The sequence below is a fragment of the Microtus ochrogaster genome, unplaced genomic scaffold, assembly GCF_000317375.1.
Source record: "Microtus ochrogaster isolate Prairie Vole_2 unplaced genomic scaffold, MicOch1.0 UNK24, whole genome shotgun sequence".
Taxonomy (NCBI): Eukaryota; Metazoa; Chordata; class Mammalia; order Rodentia; family Cricetidae; genus Microtus; species Microtus ochrogaster.
This window is the reverse complement of record NW_004949122.1, coordinates 1,436,918-1,449,482: the sequence shown is the minus strand read 5'-3', so window position 1 is coordinate 1,449,482 and position 12,565 is coordinate 1,436,918. Positions and strand designations below refer to the sequence as shown.

At 42.8% G+C, this 12,565-nt stretch overlaps 1 protein-coding gene across 4 annotated transcripts in view; it reads left to right on the top strand.

The window, feature by feature from the left end:
- Ryk (receptor-like tyrosine kinase) overlaps window positions 1-12,565 on the top strand; it is an 82,433-nt gene that overhangs the window by 37,735 nt on the left and 32,133 nt on the right. For all 4 annotated transcript variants that reach the window (XM_005367783.3, XM_013354024.2, XM_026789597.1 and 1 more), the window contains exons 6-7: window positions 2,847-2,991; window positions 9,362-9,462. In XM_005367783.3, the coding sequence (XP_005367840.1) occupies window positions 2,847-2,991; window positions 9,362-9,462 (246 nt within the window). The remainder of the gene's footprint in view (window positions 1-2,846; window positions 2,992-9,361; window positions 9,463-12,565) is intronic.

Here is a 12,565-nt window from a genome sequence, read left to right as displayed (position 1 = left end):
ACTTTATATTGTGATTTTTCTCAGGTAGGCCTAATAAAGGAACAAATATTAAAAAAAAATATGTGTAAGACCTTTATTAGTTCAGTGTTAGAGAATCTGACTCGTAGTTTGGACCCAGCCTTCAGCTAATTTCATCTAGGTGAAAATGCAAATTTATGTTATTTAATTTATTTTTTTATTTTGAGAGAGGAAGGTGACTTAGTTGGTAAAGTGCTTGCTATGCAAACATGAAGACTTGTTCTGATTCCAGCACCCATGTAAAAGCCAGTGCTGCGGTATACTCCTGTAACATCAGCACTGTGTGGCATGGGAAGGTGGGGGTGGAAGAAGGACAGAGACAGGCAGATCTTCAGAGCTTGCTGGCCAGCCAGTGAGCTCCGGGTTCTGTGAGAGGTCCTGTCTCCAAAAGTAAGGTAGGAAATGATAGAGGAAGATACTGAAGGTCAAATTCTGGTCTCTATACATGTGCACACATATGAACACCTGCATATAACATACAAACACACACAGAGATAGATACACACCCTTTGGGCAGAATGGGACAGGCAGACCAACACACACTAGTTTAGGCTGGCCTGGAGCTCTGTGTATTGTTGAGAGTGACCCTGAGTTTCTGATTCTCATTTCTTTACTTGTGGGGTGCTAGGAATTAAGTAGAGCTTTTTAAAAGGCAAAATAATGTCAGAGATTATGTACTTGCTAGACTGTTTATCTCTGAGAAGGAAGAAAAAGATTTAAATGCCACTGCCTCCCGAGTTTACTTAAATTCTGGTGCTTTTTTTTTAATGCTCTTAGGGTATTTCTTAGTAAGAGCAATGTAGTAGTGTTGGCTTTCCTCTCTTCCTTGCCCTTTCCTTTCCACCTTTTACCCCTCTAGTCAACATTTATTGAGTCTGCAATGACCAGGATGATATATATGACTGAGGCAGAAGCAAACTGAGCAAAGAGCCCAGCTGTTAGGTGCTTAGAGTGTTCCAGGGGAGATGAAACAGGCATCAGGTGGTAATGGCAGCCCAGCATGGTAGGCTGAGAGATCCGGAGAGTACAAGGGACTTTGGAAACCCTGAGGAGGGGCATGTAATGTCCTCTAAAGGATAGAGACAGCAGCTGTCTAAGGAAAGTGCCCGAGACCTGCAGGACAGCTGGGTTCTGACAGCTGAACCTCAGCGAGGAGGAGGAGGAGGAGCAGCTACGCCTGCCGAAAGCTGAGTGGCTGGACAGAGTGCCCGTGGACAGCTTACCCAGAAGCTCTGAACACTGCTTGGGTCACATTGTCCATGCAGGCCTTAGCTCTTTTCTACCCCTCCCAAGACTTTGCAACTCTCCCTTGGCATGCCGAAACCCTCGGGAGTCCTGTCTTCACCTAGGCACAGCTAGCCATCCCACTTGATTGCTTGAATTGACCTTTTGGATTTTTTTCTCAAAGTTTGTTTGGTTGCTGGTTTTGCTGTAGGAATGCTGGATTATAAGTGCACGCCGCTGCACCTGGCCTTGATGTGGGTCCCATGTTTAGGTGGCCAGGCTTGTGCAGCAAGTTGTTTACCCACTGAGCTGGTTCCACCACCCAGTGCTTGTCTGTTTTTTTGTTTGACATCTCCACTTGGTAATTTCAAACTTAACTTATATACAAGGAAAAAAATATCCAAGAATTATTTCTCAAGCTTCTCCAACCTGTTTCTTTTATAGCTTCTTAAAGGTAGCATCAATGGGTTTTTAAGCCACAGCTTTGCTGCCTTTTGCTTTGAGCCCTGTAAGTTTGTGACTCTGCTTCACTCTACTCGCTTGGTGCCTTCACCAGCTCTCCCAGCAAAGCCTAGGTAGCCTCTCTATCAGAGGGCCTAGTCACATTCTCATTCATTCAGCTCCGCTCTTGCTCCCTCTGCAGCTGGGTCACACAGCATGCAGTCGTCAGGCCACTGCCTGTGTCTCTGCTTTGCTTGATACCTTGTAGTGACTGCCGGTCTCGTTTGGAATAAACTCCAGATTCCTTGGGTACTTTAAGATGGGGTTGTGATCTCTGTCTCACCATTCTGCTCATAATATGTATACTTCTGTGTCTATGAGCCCCTTCACAGTTTGCCTTCTGCTGTCCTCTAATCAGCCTGGGAGGGAAGGAGGGAGAGAGGGAAGGAGGGAGGGAGGGAGGGAAGGAGGGAGGGAGAGAGGGAAGCAGAGAGGGAAAAAGGGAGGGAAAGAGAGTATGTGCTGTGTGTGTGGTATAATCTTTTATGCATTGAATTAATTTTCCTGTTCCTGAGGTGTTTCTTCTCTTAAAATAACATTAGCCGGGTATAATCATATTTAATCAATAGAACCTTTTAAAAAATCAAAGAAGCAAAATAATATTTATTGATTTAAAAAAAAAAACTGTGCTGTTTGCCCAGCTGGGTGACTGTTAGCCCCATGTAGTCTCAAAGTTGTAAATTCATTAGCATGATATAAAATTGCTCTAGTTGTTTTTCATGCCACACAGCCAAGGTGACCAGTGGCAACTGTGCTAGACGGAATATTCCATTTCTGTTTCTGTGAATATGCGGTGGAACTTTGCTTTCCTGCAGAGCATTCTGTGGGACAACTCTGCTGATATCTTAGGACTGGGGCACTTTATGCCCCTTTTGAGGGTCTATGGTTTTTATTAACCAGAAATTTTAAGTCTTTTCTTAAAACTGTAACAAAGACACCAAAATTTGCGTGAGCCCCACACTGCGGGTTTCTGATTTTTACCAAAGAACGAGTGTGATGAAATGTGGGTTTTTGTGAGGAACAGCGAGTACTCACTGTGTTAGGACAGAGCACGCCTTCAGCTTTGTTTAAAAAGCCTAATGTGCTTTTCATTTTTGTTTCAGATGATCCTGTACATGCAGCTCCAACTACTTCCACGCGTGTGTTTTATATCAGTGTAGGAGTTTGTTGTGCAGTAATATTTCTTGTAGCAATAATATTAGCCGTTTTGCACCTTCATAGTATGAAAAGGATTGAACTGGATGACAGGTATTGTACATGTTTTGGGAAAAGAAAAAATAAAATCAGTTGCTTGCCATGTGCATGAGTGCCCCCCCAACCCCCATCCATGCGCACCAGTACAGGGGAGGAGGGAGGATGATCAAGCCCCAGCCAAAGAGGAAATAAGATGCCTTGGTTACCCTCTTTATGTTTTCCTGTTTTTATTTTTATCTTTTAAATTTTGTGGAGTTATAACCTAGGGAGAAGTAGTGGTCAAATATGTTTTTCATCTCCATTATCCTGACTTGCCTCCAGGCTCCAATTGCATTTTTGAAACTGTTCCTTTCCTTCCTTCCTTCTAGATTCTTCCAACCCCCTTCCTCTATTCCTCCCTCCCCCCACCTGCCTTCCCTCCCCACTTGGGTATCTGCTGTGCTCTAAAGTTTTCTGCATGATCCTTATGCATAGCAAAGTAGAGATACCCTGGATAGATAATCACACTAAGTGCCAGGATTACAAAGATTAATGATACACTTCATGGTGTCAAGATTCTTTGATGTCAACTCATAATTACAGTATAGAATTGATTATTGTGATAAGTATAATGTAGTGTGGGAATACAGAAGGTGCGTGCCTAACCTGGGTTGAGTCAGAGATGACGCTGTAGCCACAACGCAATGAGAAGTAAAGATGGAATGGTAGATGCGTGCTCACAACCCACAATCCTTAGTGCCTCCTACACACCAGTTAAGACATTCTCAGCATTGTATTTGACTTTGAACCCTTGCTACCACCCTTGCTGAATCCTTAGTTGCACCTTGTCAGGTGATTCCTTACCCCTCACTGTGTGCCTTGCACCTTCAGAGCTTTTGTTCATACTGGGGCCATGGGGACTTTCTGCCAGTCTAAACTCATAATTCATACTCCAGATTTCCTAGAACAACACTGTAAGCTTTTTCCAGGCAGAGAGCAGTGTCTCCTCTCCCTAAACTCTGAGTCCTAACACTGTATGGTAGACCTGTAAAAGGTATAAAGGGAAACATTCCTTTATAAACAAGATCCGGAAAGGCCAGGGAGCTGGATGGATGCAGTACTCCTAAGTACTTTGTCTTCATTGTGTTCCTTCCCTTCCTTGAGAAGAGAAAGAAGTGATGGGAGCGCAGTGGTACACATGCAGGGCTCTAGTTGGGTTTTCTGTAGCCATGATAACACACTCTGACCAAAACCAAGTTAGAGGAGTAGGTCCTCTAGTTAACTTTTCTGTTGCCGTGGTAACACACACTGATCAAAACCAAGTTAGAGGAAAAGCAGGTGCTCTGGTTGGATTTTTTGTTGCCATGGTAAATACTCTGGCCAAAACCAAGTTAGAGGAGAAAAGGCTTTTATTTCATTTTACACTTTCAGGTCACAGTCTGTCACTAAGGGAAATCAAGGCAGGAACCTGGGGCAGAAACTATGGGGATGGATGCTAACTGCCTGGCTTTCTCACTCCTGTCCAGTTAACTTCCTTATACATCTCAGGCCCACCTGCCTGGGTTGATGCTCACAGTAGGCTGGACCCACTCGTATCAGTGGTTAATTTCCTCATCTACATAGCCACAGGCCCGTCTGATTGAGCAGTCCTCCATTGAGACTCCTTCATATGACTCTAGGCTGTGTCAAGTTGACAGCCAGCTAGGATAGCGGATGCTATGGTTCAGAATGTTTGGTATACATTGTGATAATGGAGATCATTGTTTTAACAGAGGATGAACTGACATTTGGAAGCAGTTGAGGGGATAAAAGCAATATGTATATGATTTTGAGAGATGGTGTAAGCCACAGGAGTCACTGAAGAGCAGGGTGGATAGTCAGAAGTCACACTTAGGTGTGTCTTTTGTTTATTTGTTGTGTGCTTTTGAGGCAGTATCTCATGAACCCGGGCTGGTCTTGGTCTTGGACTCTTGATCCTCCTGCCTCCACTTCCTAACAGGCATATACTGTTAGACCCAATTCACAGATCTCTTCTGATGCCCATAGAGTTGTGTTTTTCTTGATTGCTGATAAGTGTTTTAAGGTCATGAATTCACACAGGCTGAAATTGTTCTATAACTTAGATTCCATGAAATGTATGTGTCTTCCTGCTAAGTAAGTAGTCTCCACTCAAGTAGGAGCTTCAAACTCTCTAGGTTTCTAGATATTGTCTGAATAAAAGCAATTTATATTATTGCTTGTTTTCAGGGCATAGCTTAATAGTTAAGAGCTAGCCTCTGGGGCCCGATTGTCAGTATCTGTGTCCAGCTCTTCTGTGACTAGCCTTCTAGCCTCCTCACCTGTAAAGCAAAGATTGTGGGGTTTAGGGAAATGATGCTAGAGGGGTAGTAGGTCTCAGCCCCAAATGCAGCGACTGCCGCCATGGTGATTTCATTCTCAGAAAGGTGCAGTGTGCTAATGGTGGCTCCTCCTAGTACTGCCTACACACCAGGTAAGCTAATGGTGGTGCCCAGGTTCCTATGCAGCGCTCTGACAGCACTGAAGAGACACCTGCTGCTCCTCTCTGCAGAGTCCTCTTGCTGATTGTGTAATCAAGACCTAGAAACAGACTTAAAGACAGTGACTTCTGGGGTTGTACCATTATGACCTGTGCAAAGCAGGAAGTCTGCATTCTGATCATTTCTGTATTATAGTTACATAACATGCTTACTGCATGCCAGGCTCTGTTCCCTGGTAGGCTAGTGGGCACCTGTATTGCAGTGAACTCTTGGGGCAGTAGAGAGTTCATTCATTGTGAGCAGGCAGGAGCCAGTGACCTGTTACATGTAGAGTTTCTTTGGAGGCAGAGAGTGTAGCTACCCTGAGGTGTGTTCTCATCAGGGACCCATGGGGCCCACACATGTGACTTTCCGTCTCCTAACCCAGCAAACTGATCTGCAGTCTGTTATACCAGGTGAGTCTGTCCTGAAGGGGCAGAGTGTCTGTCTCCCCCCCCCCCCCCCAGATGAGCCTGCAGCTGTCTTCTTTGTGGCCTCCCTGCTCCCTGTCAGAGATTGAGAAATCAGTTCTTTGCATATGCGATGCTTGGATGTGTTATTTGGTGGTATTTTCATTTTTATATTTTCCATTTTTTTCCAGCATCCCACTACCTTCATCCTTACCAGTGGCAAAGTGTGTCTGTTTTTCCTGTATTCGTTTTTACCTTAATGCTGTAACAGACTGGCATACATAGTAATATACAGAGTACTAGAGTTTCTTTTGTTTTCTTCTTCTTTGAGATAGGGTTTCTCTATGTATCCACCGCAGCCAGCTTAGAGTTCCTATTGCTGTGATAGAACACCATGACCAAAAGAATTTGGAGAGGAAAGGGTTTATTTCTGTTAGTAACTCGCAGATCACACTCAATCCCAGACCTAGGTCCAGGCAGGAACTGATGTAGAATCCATGGAGGAAGGAGGCTACTTACTGGCTTGCCCAGCCTGCTTTCTTAAACACCTTGGGTCCACCAGTTCAGGGATGGCACCACCCATAGTGAGCTGGGCCCTCCCACAGGGGTCATTAATCAGGTAAATGCCTTACAGGCTTGCCTCAGGCCGGTCTGATGGGAACATTTTCTCAGTTGACTTCCCTCTTCTGAAACAACTCTAGCTTGACAAAAACTATCCAGGACAGCCATTTGAATGAAGAATGAAGAGAAGCAGGAAAGTCGATCTACACTGAGTAGTTCCTTTTTCATCAAGTAAGCCGCTCGTGTCAGAAGCAAATGTTCTGCCTGGGTTATGTCTTCCCACTCGGTGAATGTGGCTTCTCCGTCAGCATCAGCGAGTAGTTAACTCACTGTGATTTGGGCTCACATGGGGGTCAGGGGCTTACTGTGCTAGGCACTGGTGGTGTTGGAGAGGGCAGAGTGAACGGGCACCTAACTGTCCCCATGGAGTTTATGGTCTGCCTCAATGAGGCCTCCACTAAGAAGTCCCAGCTGTAAATAGGGTGGGAAACTACTTCTGTTCACTGCTGTGTCTTCAGAAGCCAGAGCAGCACCCGTCACCTCCTAGACACTTGATAAAGATTTATTGAGTCAATGACTCACTAAGAATAGAGTAAGAATTTAGTATTTTGAAGATCTCTGTCCAAATTCTTAGCTTATTCTAAACCAGGATGCCTACTTGCTTATAAAAATCAGATTTATTTAGAATAGCCTTAAACTATTAAATGTTAGCAAATATACATTTTAATCTGTTTACTACCTCTTATGATGTAGCTTTGAAGATGTGGGCTTTACTGGATGTCGGGGCAGGCCTCCGACTATACCTTGCTTTTCTTAGAATAGTAAGTTTTTGATTCCAAAAAATGTTTCTCTCTCCACTATTGCTTTGCTCATTCCTGTCTTGGGCATTTCACCCCAATATCTTAAGGAAAGTCTGACATAGATGGCCCTAAGGCTGCTTGACCGCTCACAATCTTGAACATTTTTAGATGACCCAGGAGTGCCACCTAGTGTCCAGTTGTTGAAGTTTATTCAGCCGTAGGTACCATTGCTTGCAGGACATTTTGTTGAGCTTTCACATCCATCATAAATTTGAGCCTCACAGAAATCCTGTGAGGAAGGTTTTCCGCTCCACTTCTGAGGAGAAATTCCTCATCTGCTTCGCCCTTGAGATGCAGCCCTTCCCCTGCTGTACCAAATACTGAACTTCTAACAAATTAGTCTTCAGTGAGATCCTTGAAGTGCTCAGCAAAAGCATGCACCCTGTAGGTCCTTATGATTCTAAGGTTGGGGACGTGATGCACAGTATTCCTCAGGGTAAAACAGTGATGGTTTATAAGTGTGTGTTTGCGGGCCGAGCAGTGTCCTCAGGGTAAAACAGTGATGGTTTATAAGTGTGTGTTTGAGGGCCGAGCAGTGTCCTCAGGGCTGTACCCGCACATCCTCCATGGAACCCCGATAGCAGTCTTCTTGGGAGTCGCTTTATGTTCCTTCTGTCCCCAGAGAGTGTGAGGCTCCAGAAGGATGGAATAGTTTGCCTAAGCTGTGCAGCTGGTGGTGCTGGCAATTATGATTTAAAGGTTTATGTTTTTCATTTGCTTATGACCAACTACATATGTAAACTCACATAAATCACTACTTAATAACTTCCAGAACTCCAACCACACGATGTCCTGACAAATCTTTGTTAGATTCTCTGAGTTGAAAGTCCCCTCAGCAAAGTTGCTTGGAAACAAAGCTGGCCGCAGGCTCACAGGAAGATAGGAATCTGAAATGTGAGCATGTCCAGGGACAGCGTGCTGAGGGCATCCCATTAGACACAGGCATTTCAGATGGAGGATGTGCTCAGCAAAATGGTTGTGTATACAGATGCTCTCCAAATATTTGTCAGAGGACACCCCTATCTCACTTTAACCACAATATAATAATTCAAAATTATATTAGTTCTAAAAGACTACATAGAGCTTACAGCACTCATTGTGTGTATATTTTATGTCTTTATGATTTTCACATGTGTGTGACTCTTGAAATTGACAAAATACAAGTACATGTGTAAGTGTTCTAGATCATATGGCAGTTGATCACGAGTTTCATTGCAATCACTAGGTTTTGAGAATGCAGTGATAAGGCACAAAGAGCAGTCAGTCCAAACTTTGTTCATACGTAGGAAATTTGTTGGCTCTACTGCCTCTGTAGTTACAGGAGTTCTGTCTATGCTGAGTTTCTCTGGTTTACTTCCCCTCGGCTACAAACTTAAAATAAGGCAGTAAGGTCAGGATGTACCCAGGGGTGACCAGGGACAAGATCACCCACAGAAAAGGTTTGGGAGCCATTGATTTATAGTAATTGCAGATATCTAACTAACAAGATTTGCACCCAATGCCTCAGGGTCTCCTTTTACTTGGGTATGGTTTCAAGTACTAGAGATTTCTGAGAACTGTGAATTACAAGGAAGTAGGGTGAGGGGAGGTGAAGAGGGGAAAGGAGTCAGATATGATGCTGCTTCCTACACTTGCACATGGCACACTGATGTAGACTGTGACCACTTCATCTCAAATCCATCTGATTTGGGTCACTTCTTAAAGGAACTTGTTTCTCTTTTCTGAAAGCCAGTCCAGCTGAATGATATGGGCTCTTCTCTAGAGAGATGAGCCAATAGTTCCTTGACATACCCTGTGTGAGGTTCAGAACTGCTCTCTGAGGACTTCCACCTACATTTCTGAACAGTTTTACTATGATGACATGCTTGATCATTTTGAAGGTACAAATAAAAGACTAAATTGAACCATGTATTGTGAAGTAGCTTAGGAGTTCAGAATGAATTACTGATAGGGATGAATGCATTTATCTATGAGAATTCTAGGAAGGTTGTAAAGTAACATGTATTTTATATGTATGCAAAAGAAATTTCTTACTGAGATTCACTTGCCAAATATTTCTCTCTAAAATTATTTGCAGCATCAGCGCCAGCAGTAGTTCCCAAGGGCTGTCTCAGCCATCCACGCAGACGACTCAGTATCTGAGAGCTGACACACCCAACAATGCAACTCCCATCACCAGTAAGAGTTAATTTAATTCTACAGCTGTTTGCAAATCTTGTATGGTCTCTGTCAGTGGCCCTAATATGGTTAGTGTATTTGTGGAATTATCTAACTTGTTCTAAAGTTGGTTTGATCTTCAAGTTTTGTTTCTTAGAACATCGAATAAAACATTTTAAAATTGGAGTATTTAATATAAAAATTGTTAGAGCTAATTCTGCTTTGGAATGATATTAAAAGAGCTAATAAATCAATTCTCTACAAATCCAAACTGAAGGTTTTTAGGTAGTTTTAGGGAATGAGTTAATATTTCCATGGAACACATAGGAACTTGCAATTGGTTTTATTCACCTGCTCTTGGAGATTGAGCCCAGAGTCTCCAGCATGCCGACCATATTCCGTGTCACGGAGCAGTCCACCAGTCCTTTATGCTGTTTTCTAATCGGAATACAAGCTAGTTACCATTGGTTGTGTACGTGGAATTTTAAGTTTCCCCCCCACCATGCTAGGATCAAACCCAAGGGCCCTCTCACATGCCACAAGTGCTTTACCACTGAGTGACATCCCTAGCTTCTTAATTTTTTTAAACGTGTGTGTGTGTATGCATGTGTGCACACGTCCGCACACAAATGCTGGTGAAAACTACTTGATTTGGGTCCTGTGGAAGAGTATTGAGTGCTCTTAGCTACTGAGCCATCTCCTGAGCCTTAATTTCCTTCTTTTTAAAAAAAGATTCTTTCAAAGAGTTATTTGTTTTTGTGAATCAAAGTGCTCAGTCTGCATGTACAACTTTATGCCAGAAGAGGGCATCAGATCCCACTATATAGATGGTTGTGAGCCATCATGTGATTGCTAGGAATTGAACTAAGGACCTTTGAGAGAACAGCTAGTGTTCTTAACTGCTGAGCCATTTCCCCAGGCCCCCTTAATTTCCTTCTTATTAACAGAATTTTGATGAATGTTGCCTAACTGGTTTTTAGCTCAGGCTAGCCTGGAACTCTAGCACATAGCTTTGATTGACCTTATAGGGGCCAACATTCCTGGTCCATTTTTATTTTCATGCACATCAGTGTTATGTATTTGGGGGTATTTTTATTTTATTTTATTTTAATTTTGGGGGAGGGATCAAGATTAGATAAGGTTTCTCTGTGTAGCCCTGACTATCCTGGAACTTGCTCTGTAAACCAGGCTGGCCTCAAACTCAGAGATCTGCTCGCCTCCCAAGTCCTGGGATTAAAGACATGCACCATCACCACCCAGCTAAAGCAATTCTTTTTTTTTTTTTAAAGATTCATTTATTTATTATGTATACAACATTCCTTCTATGTATGCTTGCATGCCAGAGGAGAGCACCAAATTTCATTATAGGTGGCTGCGAGCCACCATGTGGTTGCTGGGAATTGAACTCAGGACCTCTGGAAGAGCAGTCAGTGCTCTTAACCTCTGAGCCATCTCTCCAGCCCAAGCAATTTTTTTTTAAAATAATTAATTGACAGATTTATTATATACAGTGTGGTATGAAATTTGCATGTAATAATAGAGTCTTTGTGGAAATATAATTTAATTATAGTGGAGAATCAGCATGAAAACAAAACATAAGATAAAGAAAGGTCTAAAGAGTCGCAGATAAGGCCTTGACTTGGAAAGGTGGCTAATTAGTTTAGGATTTTTGTAGTTAGTTATCCGTTTCCTTGGACTGGCATTTTCGTTTTAGGAAAGTTAGATCAAGACTGTCTTCTTCTGTATCTTAGTCAGTGGTCCATTATTATGAAGACACTACCACCAAGGCAGCTCTTACAAAATAAAACATTTAATTGGGGGCTTTCTTACAGTTTCAGACATTCTCCTTATGCCTGGGAGCATAGTGCTAGGACAATAGCCGATCTACATCCTGATCCATAGTTGTAGAGCCTGGGCCTGACATGGAATGTTAATCTCAAAGCCCACCCCCGGTGGCACACTTCTTCCAACAAGGCCACACCTTCTAATCCTGCTAATCCATTCTTTGGTGGCTAAGCAGTCAAGTATATGAACCTGTGGAAGCCATCCTTAATCAAGCCACCACACTTTGTTGTGGTCTTTCTAAATTTTCCCCTGAAAAAGAATGAGCATTTTTAGGAGAAAGCAGATCCCAAGTCTGGGTCAGGAAACGAACAGAGTAAATCTGAGACCTGTTGCTGCAGGTTGAAGCACCCACTGACCAAGGACGGAGCCAGTGAGTATCCAAGAGAATGATGACTGCAGTGGATGGGAACAGAAGATGTGTAATAATCTGTAAATTTATAATGCTTAAGATTGCTCAGCATAATTAATCTCTAGGGCTCCATCAATACCTTATTATTTTGGGAGCTGGCTAAACAAATTATATTCCAGGGTCATGAGCTAGTGCTGGTTGATAAGGACAAACATTTCTTTACAGAAGGCTCCCAGATCATGAAAGTGAAAGGAATGATACAATTAGAAAATGAGATTTACAATCCTTAACAAAATACTTTATTTATGAAAGATTGATGAAAACCCTAAGAACAAAGGAAAATGGAGGCTTTACCATTAGCTAGCCCAAATCCTCTTCAAATCCAGTGATAAAACTTAGCTGTAGAAAAAATGCTGCAAACACATGTTTTGTACCTGTGGATATGATATTCCAACCCAAAATAATTAGCCTGAATTTAACCAAGGCTGTAGGACTTGCAGTTTTTGTATAATAAAGGGTCAGAGGAAGAAGATAAATGATGCACCAAGGAGCAGAGAGGCCAGTTCTGCATAGTTTATTTCTTTCACTGTGTCAAAAAAGAGGGGATGACAAGAAACTTAAGAGAGATCATTGCAGCACCTACTGTCACTCTCTAGAAAGAAAGAAATAGAAAGAACCCTTCATGAAAATGCCATGGCAGATATGAAAGTCATACCTGCTCAGAAAGACACGCCATTGGTTTCAATGTTTACACACCAGGTTTTGCTTATTAGGCCTGTTCTTCCTGTGCATGTGACCTTATCAATAGATACTGCAGTGACTAAAGATGATAAATTTTTTCTTTTAAGAAAGACAATAAAGCCTGGGCAGTTTGGATGCTCAACTTACTGAACCTGGATGGAGGTGGGCGGTCCTTGGACTTCCCACAGG